At 56.1% G+C, this 16,742-nt stretch overlaps 7 protein-coding genes across 7 annotated transcripts; 3 read left to right on the forward strand and 4 right to left on the reverse strand.

Moving 5' to 3' along the window:
* Positions 1–227: 227 nt before the first annotated feature.
* A1O7_00124 (uncharacterized protein) lies at positions 228–1,280 on the forward strand (the record flags this gene model as incomplete). The annotated part of the gene is made up of 1 exon (XM_007754166.1): positions 228–1,280. One exon carries the CDS (start codon positions 228–230, stop codon positions 1,278–1,280), a length of 1,053 nt encoding a protein of 350 aa, XP_007752356.1.
* A 387-nt stretch (positions 1,281–1,667) lies between these two features.
* On the reverse strand, positions 1,668–2,322 carry A1O7_00125 (uncharacterized protein; the record flags this gene model as incomplete). The annotated part of the gene is made up of 2 exons (XM_007754167.1): positions 1,668–2,099; positions 2,203–2,322. 2 exons carry the CDS (start codon positions 2,320–2,322, stop codon positions 1,668–1,670), a joined length of 552 nt encoding a protein of 183 aa, XP_007752357.1.
* A 1,236-nt stretch (positions 2,323–3,558) lies between these two features.
* On the forward strand, positions 3,559–4,747 carry A1O7_00126 (uncharacterized protein; the record flags this gene model as incomplete). Its single annotated transcript, XM_007754168.1, has 2 exons — positions 3,559–4,274; positions 4,399–4,747. The coding sequence occupies 2 exons, from the start codon at positions 3,559–3,561 to the stop codon at positions 4,745–4,747; spliced, it is 1,065 nt and encodes a 354-aa protein (XP_007752358.1).
* Positions 4,748–5,322: 575 nt separating this feature from the next.
* A1O7_00127 (uncharacterized protein) lies at positions 5,323–6,999 on the reverse strand (the record flags this gene model as incomplete). Its single annotated transcript, XM_007754169.1, has 1 exon — positions 5,323–6,999. One exon carries the CDS (start codon positions 6,997–6,999, stop codon positions 5,323–5,325), a length of 1,677 nt encoding a protein of 558 aa, XP_007752359.1.
* Positions 7,000–9,156: 2,157 nt separating this feature from the next.
* A1O7_00128 (uncharacterized protein) lies at positions 9,157–10,480 on the forward strand (the record flags this gene model as incomplete). Its single annotated transcript, XM_007754170.1, has 2 exons — positions 9,157–9,586; positions 9,642–10,480. The coding sequence occupies 2 exons, from the start codon at positions 9,157–9,159 to the stop codon at positions 10,478–10,480; spliced, it is 1,269 nt and encodes a 422-aa protein (XP_007752360.1).
* A 792-nt stretch (positions 10,481–11,272) lies between these two features.
* On the reverse strand, positions 11,273–12,013 carry A1O7_00129 (small subunit ribosomal protein S12e; the record flags this gene model as incomplete). Its single annotated transcript, XM_007754171.1, has 3 exons — positions 11,273–11,613; positions 11,708–11,825; positions 11,945–12,013. 3 exons carry the CDS (start codon positions 12,011–12,013, stop codon positions 11,273–11,275), a joined length of 528 nt encoding a protein of 175 aa, XP_007752361.1.
* Positions 12,014–12,541: 528 nt separating this feature from the next.
* A1O7_00130 (uncharacterized protein) lies at positions 12,542–16,538 on the reverse strand (the record flags this gene model as incomplete). Its single annotated transcript, XM_007754172.1, has 2 exons — positions 12,542–12,790; positions 12,837–16,538. The coding sequence occupies 2 exons, from the start codon at positions 16,536–16,538 to the stop codon at positions 12,542–12,544; spliced, it is 3,951 nt and encodes a 1,316-aa protein (XP_007752362.1).
* Positions 16,539–16,742: the final 204 nt, after the last annotated feature.

Here is a 16,742-nt window from a genome sequence, read left to right on the forward strand (position 1 = left end):
CAAAATCTGCAGACTTTGCCGGTCCAATGCGGCTCGACGTAGAAGGCATGCACAGAGCGCAAGCGGTGTCCAGCCCGTCACGGACACGAGCAGCGGAGCTACAAAACACCCAGCAGCCCCAACCCAAGATCAGCATCACCCACAGAAAGGTAGGTACGCAGAAAATCACAGCAGGTAAGGGTCAAGAGCGTCGAGATACATAAGCCAAACCACGCACGCAAGGAATGATGAAAGCGTCCCTTCCGCCCCTCGCGGCGACGGCGGCCTGCCTGCTGCTGGCAACGACCCAGGCGGCGAATCTGACGGTGTTCCAACCCGACGTGTCCTTCGTCCCGACGCCACTCCCGCCGCCCGGTCCGGCTGCGAACTTTGAGCAGATCATCGAGCAGTTCACGACCCTGGGCCGCACGACGGTCTGGCGGTCCGTCAAGAACATCACGCTCGCCGGCGACACGGGCGAGCCCGAAGGCATGGTCGTGCTGGACGAGCAGCGCTACATCACCGCCCGCGGCGACTGGACCGCCCCGACGGTGTCCTACAACGGATCCATCATCAACGGCACGGACCGCACGCCCGGCGCGGGCTACGCGCACCTGGAGATCTACGACGCGCAGGGCCGGCGGGTGGTCGACGCGACGCTCACGGAGCCAAACGACATCGAGTACCACATCGGCGGCATCGACTACGACGGGCACTACATCTGGGCCACCCTCGCGCAGTACCGGCCCAACACGACCGCCACGATCGTCCGCGTCGACCCCACCACGCTGGAGTCCACGCCCCTCATCCACTACGCGGACCATCTGGGCGGGATTGTGCACGACATCCAACGCAACCGGCTGGCGACCCTGAACTGGGGCGCGCGGAACACGTCGATCTGGAATTTGGGGGCGGTCAACAGTGCTGCTTATCCGGCCTTTTCGACCCCGCTGGCCGTGGTCGCGAACCCGACCTTCTTCATCGATTACCAGGACTGCAAGTTCCTCGGGCACTCGAAGCACTACGACTACCGCGCGGTGATGGTGTGCTCTGGCGTGGCGACGCTTGCGGTCAACGTCACCGTGGGTGGCCTCGCGCTCGTGGACGTGGAAACCATGGTCCCGCTGTATGAGGTGCCGGTCATGATGAAGAGCGGGCTCGGAGCCGTCATGACGCAGAACCCGTTCGACATCGCGTGGAACAGTGCCGACGAGACGATGCGCGTCTATTTCTTGCCGGATCAGCATAATTCCACGGTCTATATCTACGAGCCGGTGCGGGAGAGTCCGTATCAGTATTGAATGGAGTGGGGGCGTGGGCAGTGGGGCAGTGGGCCTCGTCTGGACGTGTACATAATGCATTCCAAGTACATACTTCCTGAGTATAAGCTCAGTACATATCTCAATACATATATCTAGTCCGTCCCTCAGTACAACGAGCTTGTGCCGCGGTAGACGGGTGGAAACTGTCACGGATGCATGATTGACAATCAGCTACAGCACCCTGTGATTTCGGAAGCGTCCTGTTCGCCATTGCTTCTGAATGATTATTAGTGCCCAAAAAGTAGCACTGACCCAGTATGACATCAAAGGAGTAGCCAAGTGACGCTTACTCTCTGGCGACCTGGTCCCAGTTGAAAACGAGGGCTCCAAGGAACGCCCCAATGAGCACACATATGATGCTAGAGCCTAGAACCCTGCCGTCAGCCCCGTGATCGAGTCTCGTGTCCAGCACATGTCCCGATATGACATGACATGCCGTGACATGCCATTGTAAGACATGGCCAGGAGCATGACAAAATACGCCAACCCGGACTGGACCGTATGGCCGAGCGAGCGGATGACATGCCGCTGGATCAAGGTCCTTCGATCCATGCGCTGGCCCGGAAGAGGCGCCCGTCCGGGACAAGAGCGTGCTGGTAACAGCAACGGCGACACTGTTTGCCTTGCCGGCAGAGCTTGGTCCCAGCTCCCATGAAATTGAGATTGGATCTTCAGATCCAGCCGATACGGCAACAAAGCCTTTGAGGTCCACACGGCGGCACCAATCGTCATATTCTCGTTGGAGGCGGCGCAGGAGCTCGGGTGACATGACGAGGAGGATGACACCGATGCGGCAGCCTGTGGACACGCGCCTTGAGGTTATTCGCCGGGATTGGAAAATGAAGCAGGCGCCGACTGTGTACCAGTTCCAGGTCATGGAGATCTTGCAGGTGGTGCCTACCATGTCGGCCATGCTCGTGGCGGCTAGGGCGGAGGCAGAGCCGGAGGGGGTAGCCAAGGTCATCATTGACATTGGAGGGGTAGGTGTCGCTGTCGACAACATCATCGAGGACATGACCATGTTGATGTCCCTGTAATGGTGCTTTATTCAGCTGCGGGAAGGGTGCGGAGCAACTGTCGCTACGACAGAGCACTTCTCTGGTGGCAAGAGGGATGCTGTAGCCCGTGGCGGATGGATGATATCGAGCCATCGGCCGCTTGTTATAATGCTGCTCTGATCTCTCAATGGGAGCCGCGAACCATACGTCGAAATCAGCGATAGAGCACATTTCCGTTCATCGACACGATTGGTTGAACGCGGTGGATGAGCAGGTTTTGCCTACCTCTTGACTGAACTTGCTCGTGAGCGGGCAAATAGTGTCCCGTCTATATGACAGTCAGCAAGCAGGTGTAGGTGCAAGGGTTTCTGTTGTGGCGCGTAAATGAAGGGCAGAGGCCATCCTCGCGGCCTCGACCAGCAACATAACGCCCAAAAGGCCCATGGCTAGGTAGACGACATTCTGCTGCGCTTACTGCTGCTTCTGAGCGTCGTTCTCGGGCGGAAGATGGGGCAGGTGATGGCTACCTGTATGTTTGTCGTGGGACGGGATCTTGGTTGAAGCGATTGAACGTCCACCTGCGGAAGTACGTGGTGTCGGTCGATCGCTTTTGCTTTCTTTCATGCGGTTGCAGTTGCTCAAATCAACAATGTTTCTTGCGTCCTCGTATCGATGCCCTTTACAGTAGGCGCCCCCTCACCTCCAGGGGTGGTGGAGCTCTACCATACCATACTGTGATTCTTGAAGTGCCAGCGGTCCGTAACTACTCCCAGCTTCCAGCATATCATGCTACGGATCGTATCTGGGTGAAGCTCCTGAGCTTCCTTCTTTGACCTTTATCCTTCCTCGCATCAAGCTGGTCAAGATGTGTTGTAACTCGACTTCGTGCCAGCGTGCACATCTTTCTCCAAAGACAGGCTCAAGTCCATCCTGTACGGCAAGCATGATTACCACGCATCACACCGCCGACTGCCCAAAATCCCCAGGGAACAATAAGCTCGCCCAGAATCCCCATTGCACCCAGTCCGACCACAACAGACCCCCATGCAGGTGAGCAAACTTTGAGGTTTTGGAGTAACGGGCGGAAAGGAAGGTGGGGCTGTCGCTGAATTGAAAGGTACAGTACAGAACGAGGAGGATAATATCCACGAGCCTCAGCATGCAGTACATACCACACGGTAGAGCACAAGAAGAGAGCAATCTCGTCAACGGTAATTGCTTCGAGGTGCCACATACAACCAAGCAGCAGATCCACAGACATGTCCCAGACCATTCTCCTCACCGGCGCAACAGGCTCACTCGGAGCCTCGACGCTGGCCCGCCTGCTCTCCGACACCAACTTCACCGTCCTCGCGGCGCTGAGGTCCTCCGCAAAGTCCGAGCCCTTTCTTCGAAGTAAGTACGCCTCGCACGTCTCGTCGGGCTGCCTCTCGTTCGTCGAAATCCCGGACATGACGGCGCCGCACGCCTTCGACGGCCCAGCCAGCGTTGCCGACTTCATCATCCACATCGCCACGCCGCTGGCCTACGACGACGTGGTCAACACGGTGATCAACCCCAGCTGGCCGATCGTGCGCAATGTCCTGACCGCCGCGGACAAGTCCCGCCGCGTCAAGAGGGTCGTCGTGACGGGGAGCCTCGTCGCCACGATGCGCATCCCCGAGGGCTTGTTCGCGGGTGCCACCAGCAGCACCATCTCCGAGGCGGACTGGAATCCCATCTCGCGGGACGAAGCACCCACAAGTCCCTCAACGGCGTACCAGTACTCGAAGGTGCACGCAGAGAAGGAGGCGTGGAAGTTCATGAACGAGAGGCACCCCACGTTCGACTTGGTTTTCTTGCTCGCGCCGTCGATCACGGGGAGGAGTCTGCAGGATGGGTTCAAGCCCGAGAGGGGACACCTGGGCGGCCAGCCGGGGTTGTATACGGGGTTATTCGACGTCGAGAGGCCGGGGTTCCTGTTTCCGATGTTTGCGTAAGTGTGGCTTGCTTCTTCCCCCTCGTCGTGCATGCTGTGGCGTGTCTATTGGTGATTGTGTTTGTGATCCCCTGTGCCGATTTTGGTGCCGATGCTAACGCTACTGTTCTGTGTCCTCTAGAGATGTCGACGACGTGGCCCGCATCCACGTCGACGCCCTATCGCCCCGTATCCCGGGTAATCAAAGGTACTTGTTCCATTCGCCGGAGCTGATGGCGCCGAATCCCATTGCGGCGGCGATCCGGGAGGAATTTCCTCAATTACGGGATCGTGTTCCTGCCCCGGTTCCGGAAGAGGGGAGTGGTAGTGATGATGGGATGCCCGCGAACTTGGTCAAGACGGACATGTCGAAGTTTGAGAGTGCGTTCGGGAAACGGACGTGGAAGTCTGCGAGGGTGTCGGCCTTGGAGGCGGTGCAGGATATTGTGGATTATGAGGCGAGGGGCCGGACACGGGCGGGTAAGACATGAGGCGTGGCACTGGACGGTATCTCCTGTGTAGGATAGGGCGGGAGTCCTAGCCACAAGACCGGCTTCTGATACAGTACAACACCCATTGAACCGCCGTGAAGATACAAGTGAGGTGTGCTACGGAGGTGGTAAACTGGAGGAAGGAGTCTTGAGCTGTCCGCAAAATTTTTGCACGCATCTCGTCACGCATCATCTCAGCTACATCTTACGGTGACATTCCGCGCGTTCCGAACAGGCAATGTGATTATGGGTGTCTGGTCTGTTGCGTATCTGCCCTTCAAGCACTTTGCCACTGCTCATTTCTCCGTCCCCCATCCAGCATGTGCAAGCACCATCTGTGTGTTCAGCCAGCAAAAGAACATGATAAGACCAAGATGGAACCACGACGCTGGTGATGGATTCCCCCAAGCAAGAATGAGTGATCGTGCAACGCCCGCTGAACGAATGGAAGCCCCTTGCATTGTCCAACGCCTGTCCCCAGTGCACAGTATGTGCATGCCAACCCAGTGGGCCCAAGTGGAAGTGAGCGCCAACTTCTTGTATCTACAGTCCTAGTCCTGCGTGCCATCACCACATCACGCCTTGGCAACAAAGCAGAGGTCCTCCAGTTTCTTGACAAGCTTCACGCATCGGCTCTCCACCTCGCGAGTCCACACGTCGGCCGCCCACAAGGACAGCGTCAGGCTGATGGACCAGCCGACCAAGATCGTGGCCGCCCAGGTGTAGTCGCCCGTGTCGACCATCTGGGTGCCCATTGACCACCATATCCTATGCGGGATCATGTAACCAACTGCATGCAATATGGGGCCGTGGACCAAGTACAGTGCGAAGCTGATCTTGCCCAAATATTGCGCCGTGTCCGTGTTGAGGATTTTGCGCCATTTCGAAGTCGCCGGGTCGGACCGCGCCAAAAGGAGAATGAGCATCGCAGTGCCGATGTTCGGAAAGAATTTGTCCTTGCGGTCCATCCACTGCGGGATCAGCTTGTTCAGCGTCATGTACCCTGGCGCGTGGTCTTTCCAGCCGTCGATCGGGTACGAGAGGAGGTAGAAAGCCACGAGGAATCCCAAGACGCGGCCAATGCGGTAGAGCCATCCGCTCGCCGGGGCGGGGAGTTGATGACTCGCGAAGTAATCTGTCCATGTGGCTGGCGGCAGCGGTTTGTGGTCTGGTTTCGGTGAGTGCGGAGGTGAGGGCGGCAGGTGGCGGTCGGGCGATAGTGTGAGCTTCTTTTCCTGCGCCTTTTCGGTGAGGAGTAGGTCGACCTGTGCGACGACCGCCCCTAGAATGTAGACCCAGACTTCCCAATGGTTCCACAGGAAGAACATGTAGGTCATTAGGAGCAGGGCGGCCAGTCGGACGTATTTCTGGCACTGTGCCGTCCCCATTAAGACCATGTAAGTGCACAGGGAACCCTTGAGCTCGGCCAAAATCGACCACAGATGCTGGTCATGGTAAGGGTACACGGCGCCGGGTTCGAATATGTTGGTCAAGTCAAACATTTCGCGCATCCAATATCGGATTTGGACGAAGTAGCTGGCAAACATCTCTGGCTTGGGCTCGTTCCATTCTCCGGGGAAGAGCTTTTCGTTGTCCGCGATGAATGGTCGATTCGTCTCGTAGAACCCGAAGTGGATGTAGTGAGCAGTGATGAGGGTGACGATAAGAACCGGCAAGTAGAGTCGGAGCGCTCGGCGAAACAGAGCACCCGAGACCGTCTTCAGAACCTTCGATTGGGAAGCCTGATCGTTCTGGTCGAGCAATTGAAACAGGCGGAAAGAAGTCAGGTAGCCGGCGATGCCGAAGAAGAGGTGAGCAGTGAAGCCTGCATAGAAGTAGCGAATGATGGGGAGTTCGAGGAGGTAATGATGGCGGTCATCAGTCCCCCACGGTTGAAAGCAGATATCGGTGTATGCGAACACATAGTGGAAGGTGAAGACTTTGATTGATGTGATACCTCGGAGGCCGTTCAGGTAGCTGGTTGAGAACTGTTTGGGCTTGGGAGCATGATCATTAAAGTATCGAGAGCGCACAAATTGCGGAGCGAAGCAGTAGGCGAATCGTTTACCGGCCTTGACGGCGTTCGCTGGTGTGGCCTTGGAGGCGGCTTTAGCAAGAAGTCGCCGAGGCAGTTGTCGAAGGGATTGTCTGTCGAGACTGAGAAAGTCGTCGTTCAAGTCCGAATCCAGAAAGACGTCCCTCTCATCCTTAATGAGAGGTTCTCGCAGGGTCGGGAGCTCGTGAACACTCATGGCTATCGCATGGCAGTTAGAGATGGTTGAGAGAACACAGTGAATTGAGTCTCCGGGTTGGACAGTGTCTGAAAGAGTGGGACGAAGTGAACTGGAGAGACAGGGCGCGCCCGCGCCCCTGAATCCTCCGCCTTGCAAATTACCCCGGGTCTGGGGGTTGAATGAGTGAGATGCGGTCAAAAGAGTGTCCTGCAAGACCAAGAGTCACAAAGGAATGAATGAGCTGGCCTCTAAATGAATGTCCACGAGCCCAACAAGCCTGCGAAGAGCGACTTGCGGGAGAGGACGCGATCTTGACCAAAATCACGACATGTCTTTGACTGACTTCGCCGAGACGCCAGAAGTTTGATGACGCCCCCTGTCGGCCCCTTGCTATTTGCTCGCGTGCAAGGCGGCGCCTTCCACCAGCCCGATGAGGCTGAGGGACGCCGCCCGGACCCACTTCTCCAGCCCTCTTCCGGCAAGCGCGCCTCCCGGCTGGATCATCCCTGCATTAGGCACGAACCCTCGTCTAAGGCGCTCTGCTTGGCTACGCTCCTACGTACGGAGTACAAGTACCCGAAACATGCCGCGAGAAGCGCAGCAAATCTCTGTATCGCGTTGCCATGCCGAGGTCACTTCGGTCGGAACAATGCACAGCAAGGAGCGACTTGTACGGAGTATCAGTGGGAGGTTCTCGCCCTGGTCAAACTATGGAGTTTGTACTGGCGGCATTACCACGCGGCTCCATCCACCTTCAGGCCGAAATTGAAAAGAGGAGCCCCAGGCCCGCCACGGCTGTACGCGAACCCCTGAAATCCTCTTCCTCCGGATTCTTAAGGATCGCTCGTCGCTCAGGCGGCTTTATGTAAAGTGCATCAAGGTGCACAAGGACCGAGTCGACACGAATTCTGCCACCTGCCGTCGCACCTGGTGTTGCTGTTGCATCGTCATGTATGGACCCGTCTCGTCAGAGCGGAAGCACTTACCCAGAAGGAGCGAAATCTTTGTTGAAGTTTGATCCCCACGGACCCTTCTCCCTGCGTATGTCAACGGTACGAGTATTGTGAGTGTCTCAATGCAACCGGTTCTGCCCGTCAAGACCCGTATGGCCAGTGTGCGATCTGCGCTTCTCTCGCTTGAAAGAGACTCACGACGGGAGACTATCACCAGGCAAATGCTGTCCCTGGCCCAACCTGCTCATACACCGAACTCCGTACGTCAATGAGTCTAGCGCCGCGGAAAGGAGGCCACGGCCCCAGATCTGTTGCGCAAAGATTGACGGCAAAATCATGAAGCGCTGGTCCCGTACGCTACAATTCAATTGCTCGAGGCTTGAGGGCGCAGGCAAGACTCAAGACTGTTTGAGCACAGTGTGGCGGATGCAAAACATACACAATATATCGCGAGGACTTGCAAGGGGGTATTCATGTCTTCGGTATCAATACTTTCGGGCTATTTCGATACCGCTTTGAACTCTGCTTGCCCAGGTCTCAATGAACCCTTGTGTCTCCGGTGAGATTGCGAATCAGAACATGTAACGAGGTGCCTTGTCGGGAGACACGCACTGATACCGACACGTATATCGTCACCTCCGCCGTCGCCGTCGAAATGGCTCTCAGAACGGGCAGGTGTTACTGGTAAGTGGGTGTTGCTCATGCTCTTCACAACTCACGTGACACCGCCGACAGGGCCCGCTGTCAAGGTCGATCTCGCAGGTGCCATCACGTGGCTGCTTCTATCGATAAGCGGGCTGGAGCTTGAACTGCAGAAAAAAATTTCTAGGCACCCCCACTTGTGATGAGTGGCCCTTCTGCCGCCTCCCGCACCAACAACTACTGTACCCTCGCTACGCATCAAGCGCACATCATTCGGGCTTCACCGATCGTCGAAATGCAACATCATAGGGCCTAGCCAGCACCGACGCAAGCTACAAAATGCTGTCCCTACGGAGCCTGCTTTTCACTTCTCTCCCTTCCTCTCTTTCCCAGTCCATTCCCAGGCATTGCCCTCACCCCCTTCCACAGTGAGCGACTTCTGGAGTTTTGCGCTCACTTCTCGTCATAAAGCTCCAATCCAGCTCTGGAACTAGTAGCCGCTCGTGTAGCATCGACCGGCAGCTATCTTGTGATTTTCTTTTCCCCTCCCGCGTGTTGACTAGCGACCGGTCTCTCCACCATGAGCGACTCCAAGGCCATCGACGTCGTGCGCGCCACCAGCGTTGATCTCGGCCGCGACTACGGCACCGGCAGCGGCTCGTCGTCGCGCGCCCACGGCCATCCAGAGATCGTCGATTCGAGCCCCGACCGTGGAGGAGAAATCGCGCTCGCCTCGGACGAGTTCAAGCCGCAGCAAGGATGGCGCGCAAAGCTCGCATTCTTCAAGACCCGAGATTTCTGGTTCATTCTGGCGCTGGGACAGGTCCTGGCGATCTGTATCACCGGCACGAACACGCTGACCACGTTGCTTGCCATGGAGGGAACCAGCCTGCCGGCGTTCCAGACGTTTTTTAACTACGTGTTGCTTAATATCGTGTATACGGGCTACACGCTCTACAAGTACGGGTTCAGGAAGTGGGGACGCATGGTACTGAAGGACGGGTGGAAGTGTACGTGTCCTCTCTCCTCTTTGTGACCGGCCGCAACTGACGCTGCGAATTGCAGACATCATCCTCGCGTTTTTCGACGTCGAGGGCAATTACTTCACCGTGCTGGCGTACCGGTACACGACGATCCTGTCGGCGCAGCTGATCAACTTCTGGGCCATCGTCATCGTCGTCATCATTTCCTTCACATTTCTGAAAGTGCGCTACCACTGGGCCCAGGTGTTGGGTATCTTCGTCTGCATCGGCGGCATGGGTTTGTTACTTGCGTCGGACCACATCACGGGCTCCAACGGTGGCGACGTCTCCTCGGGCAACCAGCTCAAGGGCGACCTGTTCGCGCTGCTGGGCGCCACCTTCTACGGCCTGTGCAACGTCTACGAGGAGTGGTTCGTCTCGGGCCGCCCCCTGTACGAGGTCATCGGCCAGCTCGGCTTTTGGGCGACCATCATCAACGGCGCCCAGGCGGGTATCTTTGACCGCGCCAGTTTCCGCACTGCCACCTGGAACGGCAAAGTTGGCGGCTATCTCACCGGGTATACACTGATTTTGTTCCTCTTCTACACTCTGGTCCCCGTGCTGTACCGCTTCGCGTCGGCCGCGTTCCAGAACATTTCCCTCCTGACGGGCAATTTCTGGGGCGTCATCATCGGGTTGCGCGTCTTTCATCTGCATGTCCATTGGATGTACCCCATTGCGTTTACGCTCATCATGATCGGCCACTTTGTGTATTACTTTGGCAAGGGCGTGCTCGGCGAGGCCGCCAAGGCGTGGTTGGGCGAGAACCAGGAGAAGGGGATCGATGGGTTCGGCAGCGCGAAGAGACGGCTGAGGCTCATGCAGGAGACTGGGAATGGGACGAGGGGCCAGGAAGGCACCGAGAGCATGGGCGTTGTCTAAGTTAGGTCTGAAGGTGATTTGAGGCCCGATGAGGCTTGGTCAGTGGTGCGCCGGAAGTGACGAGAGATGCTTGGAGCTGATCTCAGGTGGTCATCCATAATACTTTCTGCAGTTGTTTGGATACTGAGACGTTGGCTAGTGTGAGAGAGAGAGGCATGCATCCTTGAAATGTCCGTGGTCTTGTTCGCTAAGCTGCAGCTGGAGGGACACCTGTGGACATGCATGGCCGATGAAATACAGGTAGGTAGCATAGAACAGCATTATGAGAAGACGTACGATGAATAAGGACACGAACAGATCCAGGCAGTGTGAAGACGAGGCTGTGCCGAGATATGATCTCGGCCACAAAAAGCGAATGCAGGTCAACTGTCCATCCATGGTGTCTTCGTTCTATCACAGAGGCTCTTGGAATACATCGTGGCTCCACAGCCCGAAGACCGCGTGCCAACCGCATGCCCACATCCAAGCAGGCGAGCAGTGCGGAAACTCACCACGCCGACCGCGTCTCATCCTGTCCATTCTCTGAGACGTGTGTTTTTGTGGTCTTCTTTACCGTCCGTTTTCCAGGTCCCTTGCAGTATGCATCATATGCAATGCCACGCCATGGATGCATGAATGCAGAGCAGCAACTGTCATCTTTTTCCCAGTATCACCTATCGCACATCAACGTCCCGACCACCACCGTCGGCCAGAATAGCGTCGTGCACTTCCCCGAGGATGAAGGGCGAAGGTGTGTGAATGATCCGTGCTCTCTCCTCCCCTTCTGTGTCTGCACCGCGTCCTTCTCCTCCTCTACTGCTCGGTCTGGAAGTAATTCAAGAGGACGTTGCGCTCCTGGCTCTCTTCACCCCAGTCGCGCACGACGACGCATGAGCAGTTGACGACCTTCCGGGCGTTGCCCTCACGGTCGAGGACGCACAAACCAGCCCACTCGCCCAGCATCTTCCCGTCGGGCACCTTGATCAGGGGGATCTTGTGCTCCGAGCACAGCGCGATGACGAGCTTCTTGTACGCTTCTTCCTCGCAGGCTTCGTTGAGGACGCACATGTGCGCCTGGCGCCGGTCGAGGGCTTTTGAGGCTTCGCGCAGGCCGCGGGCAAGGCCGTCGTGGATGAGGGCGAGTTTGAGGACACCTGGTGGACGACAAGTATTAGCGATGGGGATCTTCCGTCATGTGGACCGACCCTTGCGGGCTACAACGCGTCTTTGGCGGGTTGTACCACATACCTTTCAAGGCGTCGAGGACAGACATGGAACCACCGGAGGCGCCAGCATCGCCAGAGACTTCGACCTCGTCGGCCGCGGCGACCTCTTCAACTGGGGAAGTGGGCTCTTCTCCGTCCGACTGTGATGGGGAAATACATGTCAGTAAAGTGATCGATCGAATGGTAGTTGATCGTTCTGGATCAATTTGTCTTCAGGTCCAGCCTCGAGCAGGCCCAGTCCATCTTCACTTCAATGGACAAGCGACACTCTGAACCTTCTGATTGAGATCAAGCGACAATGGGACGAAAATGGCGGAAGACGTACCATCTTGGCGATTCGTTAACTTGATTGCAAATCTGTCGGATGATCCTCAAAGAGTCAACTGGTGAAAGGAATGGATATCATGGAAGGGATCTAAAGCGTCTTGAAGATGCAAAGCCGAATATTGATCGGAAAGTTTGGTGGACCGCCAAGCTTCGCCAAGATTTAATCTGCTGTATGGTCACGTGATAGATTACCTGAAGCAATCTGGTGAGAACAACCATCCAGGATCAAGTAAAGGAGGCTCGTTACACTATCGATCTGCATCAAACATTCCTTGTTCAATTATCAGGAGTCCGCCTTCGTCATACACCGTATGCTATGGTCGTTATGTTTTTCAAGGGAATGTCTCTACAGCCAACCGTGGACGTGTATTCATCGCGTCCATCATATTCCATAATCCCTCAGCGGTTTCCAGCGCAACTTTCACCCACATGACAAGTGCCAGATGATCTTAGGATCATGCTACAAGGTCTCTGACCATGTACGCTTCCGTAGGTGGACAAGGTCCTTCCTCCACACGTGCTCAGACAACTAATCTTCTCGACGGGGATATCCGAATCCATTGCCATTGGCCGTAGGTGATGGGTGAGAATTTATGCCGTTTGCCAGCTGGGGGGTCTTTGCGTTGGCGAAGGCTGGAAGTGACGTCGGACTGTGTGGCGAAGGTCCGTTCCCGTTTACTTGACGAGAAGGCATCACTCTCAGCGAGATCGGCTGCTTCCCAATGCTTAGATTTGCAAGGTGAGGGTGACGAAAGACTTGATCCTCAAAGTCGGAGAGCTGTCGAGGTCAGTACACTGTGGTCCCTGCGCCAGCAAGAACTTACCTTAACCCAGAAAAGTTCTTCCATGGCATAGAACTTTGGTCGCTGCTCCTCCTCGCGCTGTATGGCCTGTTTGATCGTAGTATTCCAGTGGCTAGTCTCAACGTCGTACGACAGGCTGTTTCTTGCCACACTCCACAAACGCTGCCGCTCATGCATTGTAACAGGCCGCGTCTCCAGTGAAGTGTAATTGCGGAGGTTCAGATCTTTTGTCGCAAGCAGTCCAGCAACTTGGAAATTCGGCACCCACAGCTCGTTCTTGTTGGCATCCGGAGTGCTGGGATCGATTTGAACCGACTTGGCCGTGTACAATGGCAGGAAGAGTTTGAGCCAGTCTCCGCTTCTCGCTTCGGGATCGTTTCGGTCAATCAAGATGGCAGATTGCTTGAGTAGGGCTGGCAAAGCATCTCGACGGCGTTCCTCGGCCTCCAGACGTTCTCTGCGCTGCTGCTCCCTAAGCAGCTCCTCCTGTCTGCGTCGTTGCTCCTTCAATTGCTCTTCGTGTCTGCGTTGTCGTTCTTCTAGCTCTCGTCTGACTCGTTCTTGGCGCTCTTCTTCTTCCCTCCGTCTGAGCTCTTGGCGCTCCTCTTCTTCCTTCCGTCTTAACTCTCGACGCTCCTCTTCTTCCTTCTGTCTTCGCTCTCGACGTTCTTCTTCCTCCTTCCTTTTCAGCTCTTCCCGCTCTTCTTCTTCCTTCTTTCGAAGCGCAGCTTCCTCTTCAGCTTTCTTGAGTTGTGCAGCTTCTTCGGCAAGACGTCGTTCTTCTGCCGCCTTCTCAGCCGCGACCCTCTCCGCTTCGGCTCGCTTCGCCTCCTCGACCTTACGCGCTTCCTCCTCCCGTTGTGCCTGAAGCTCAGCCTCATTTGAACCAGGGTCGATCAGCTCAGTCTTGATCTCTTCAGTGGTCTCAGTGCGTTGAAGTGGTACGTCACTCTCAGAAACTGTGGGTATGGGAGCTGCCGTGACTTCTGTCCGAGTGAGTGCTTCAGCTCCAGGCTTGTCAACATCCATCACTTCTGCCGCCTTCTCTTGTGCAACCGTGTCTGATCCCGACTTTTCATTCTTCAAAGCACTTTCCTCCAAACCCTTACGGTCACGAGCCGGAGACGAAGACACAAAGCTGCCTTTTCTTGGACCGGGACGAGTCTCTTCAGGACTGCTTTCAATGACTGTTCTCCGCTTTTTGGCAGCACTCCGTCCATTTTCACCTGCACCTGTCACTAGCCGGCCAGGTGAGACACTATCTCTTGTGCGCTTCAATAATGTACTAGACCTGATTTCGCCCTTCACTGAAACCGCATCTTCATCTGATGACGCTCCAACGTTACTCTTGCGTCTGCGATGCTCTTTCCCAGTGACAAGTCTTCTTCGTCGGTGTGCAGCAGGGTCAGGATCCGCGTTGGATTGTTGCGAGAAGTCGCTCTGGCTTCGTCGCTTGACATGGCCCTTCCTCGCCGACTGGACTGTTTGGTCCTGATCAGAGGACACTGCGACAGAGAGGTCTGCTATGTCTCGCTTTGCAGCATGCTGCTTGCGCCTCTCCATGCCATCGGGGCTACCAGCGTCCAGATCCCTATCTCTTTCTGAAGAGTGCGGCGACTTGCCCGGTAACTGTTTGTGGGTCAACGACGGGCTCGCAGATTTTGCCGACTTGCTGGGAATTGGAGATTGGGAGCGGCGACCGGATCGAGGCTTGAGTTTGTCCGCATCTCTGGTGGCTCGAGGCGATTGTGCCTTGCGGTGCTTCGCCGCGTATTTGTCATATGCAGTTTTGAGAATCTCATATTCCTTTTGCCACTGCTCCCCTCGTCGGTCTGCAGCTATCTCATGATAAGACTTCCCCTTAAGAAGCTTTCTCATGGGATTAAAACCTGATTGCTCAACAAGGAGCTTGACGACTTCTGGATGTCCCCTGCCAATGGCTGCCAGCAGTGGGGTATTGTAGCCGACTTTGAGGTGCCGAATCGGATCAGGATCAGGTTCCGTGTCTCCCATCGCCAAGAGGTATTGTAAGACTTCCTCGTGCCCTGCTTTGGCCGCGGCGATCAAAGACTCTGTTTCCGCTTTCTGCAAGACGTTGAGAATATTGGCCACACCCTGCACATCACCCTGCGCCGCAAGCTTCTTCAAATTCTCCTGCGTATTTGCCTGCCATAATAGATCATTCCGCGTCGACTCACTTCGACCAGTCCTCCGTCTTCCAAACCCGGCGGGTGGACTTCTAGGACCCATCATAGGGGGCGAATCGCGGGGACTGGCTGCGGAAGCCGCTCTGGAAGATGCGCCATCGCGCGGCGCGTCGGTGTAGTCCATAGAAACTCGATGGCTGTTAGGCTTGTCCTTCGCATCGGCCAGCAGTGCTCGGATCTCGTCATAATTTTCATCATCCAGAGGAACAAGTTCGTATGGTTCGTCGCCCTTAGCGTTGCCCAGACGAGGATTTGCCCCGTGGACAAGGAGGAGTTTGACGACTTCAACATGGCCGTTCTCGACCGCGTCGATAAGTGCGGTGTCTCTGTCGATATTTCGTGTATCCACTTCGCATCCGTTTTCCAGCAAAAATCGTACGATATCGACGTAACCCTGCAGTGCGGCAATTTGGAGTGGTGTGTTGCCTGCGTTGTCAGGCAAGTTCAAGTCTTCCGGTCTCTCAGCGAATTTGATCTTGACGGCCGCAAGATCGTTGTTACTGGCAGCACGCGACAAAAAGGTACGGCCATTCTTGTCGCGCCATTTGCGAGGGCCCGTGACTTTTGCCGGAGACATGGTATCATGGTCGACGGATGTGTACTTGTGCAAATCGGGTCGTGGCTGCTGGGGCGAATCTGAGTCCGACTCTGAGCTCATAACGATGCGGTTGTGATCTGCCGAACCACTCCTCTTGGTGTGAATGGCTGGCGGCCGACCGCGTTTTTTCCTTTCTACGTCGCCAAGCGTTAACTGGGTTGACACGCCACGCCTGTGTTCGCGCCTCAGTGGCCTCGGTGACGGAGATCGATCTTCGGATTTGTGACGCGGATAAGTCGCTGATCTGGTTTCGCGGCGTTCACTGGAGCCTGGGTCCACTCCACCGCCAGTGTTCTTTGCACGTTGTTTGCCTATCGAGGGTAGGATGTCGCTTGGGCGCCGCTTGCGAGTTTGATGCTTGACTGGACTTCCCGTGGGAGAGTCCGAATCGGCCGCGTCGCTTTCAGGCCGCCGACCCGTTGGCTTCGATTTCCGAGATGCGATATGGTTTGATACATCTGAATCACTATCTGGGGTATGCAACGGTATTCGGGGTGATGATAATGGTGAGCTGCGACGACTCGAGGTGGAAAACGCTTCATCGTCGTCTAGACTACGCTTGCGCTTTCTCGAATTGGTGTCGTTTTCGGTCGCAATTGCTGCAGCAGATGAATCGCCATCTTTGGTTCTCGGTACGCTTGCTGATCCGGCTACAGATGAGCTATCGGCAGCCGTCCTCTGCTTCTCTGGTGACTGGATCAACGTCTCAGCCTCTGAATCGCCGTCAGCATCCGGCTCGGCGGGAGCATCAACCATGGTCTCATCTGCGCCGGTAGAGGCCGCCGCAGAGTCCAATGTCGTTACTGCCGCTTCGAGAGCAGTAGATGGCGCACTAGGATGATTCATGCCGGTTGCCTGGTTGGTGGTCTGCTCCATTGGGGCATCTTTAGGCCCGTTGGAGTCGACCACCTCACTCATGGCTGTGTTCGCCTCCTCTTCATTCTTGTCCTGATATCTGCCGTCGGCCGTTTTGTCTGAGAAGGAGCGTTGCGAGCAGAGCGACAGGCTAAAAAGGACGTGGGATGGGTTCCAGCGGTGAATGAGGCCGGCTTGCTGCTCGGTGTCTCCAATTATGGCTCAATTGACTCTGAGTAGCTGCTGATGAATACCCAGACCGCTCGA

Source organism: Cladophialophora yegresii, assembly GCF_000585515.1.
Source record: "Cladophialophora yegresii CBS 114405 chromosome Unknown aczIN-supercont1.1, whole genome shotgun sequence".
Taxonomy (NCBI): domain Eukaryota; kingdom Fungi; phylum Ascomycota; class Eurotiomycetes; order Chaetothyriales; family Herpotrichiellaceae; genus Cladophialophora; species Cladophialophora yegresii.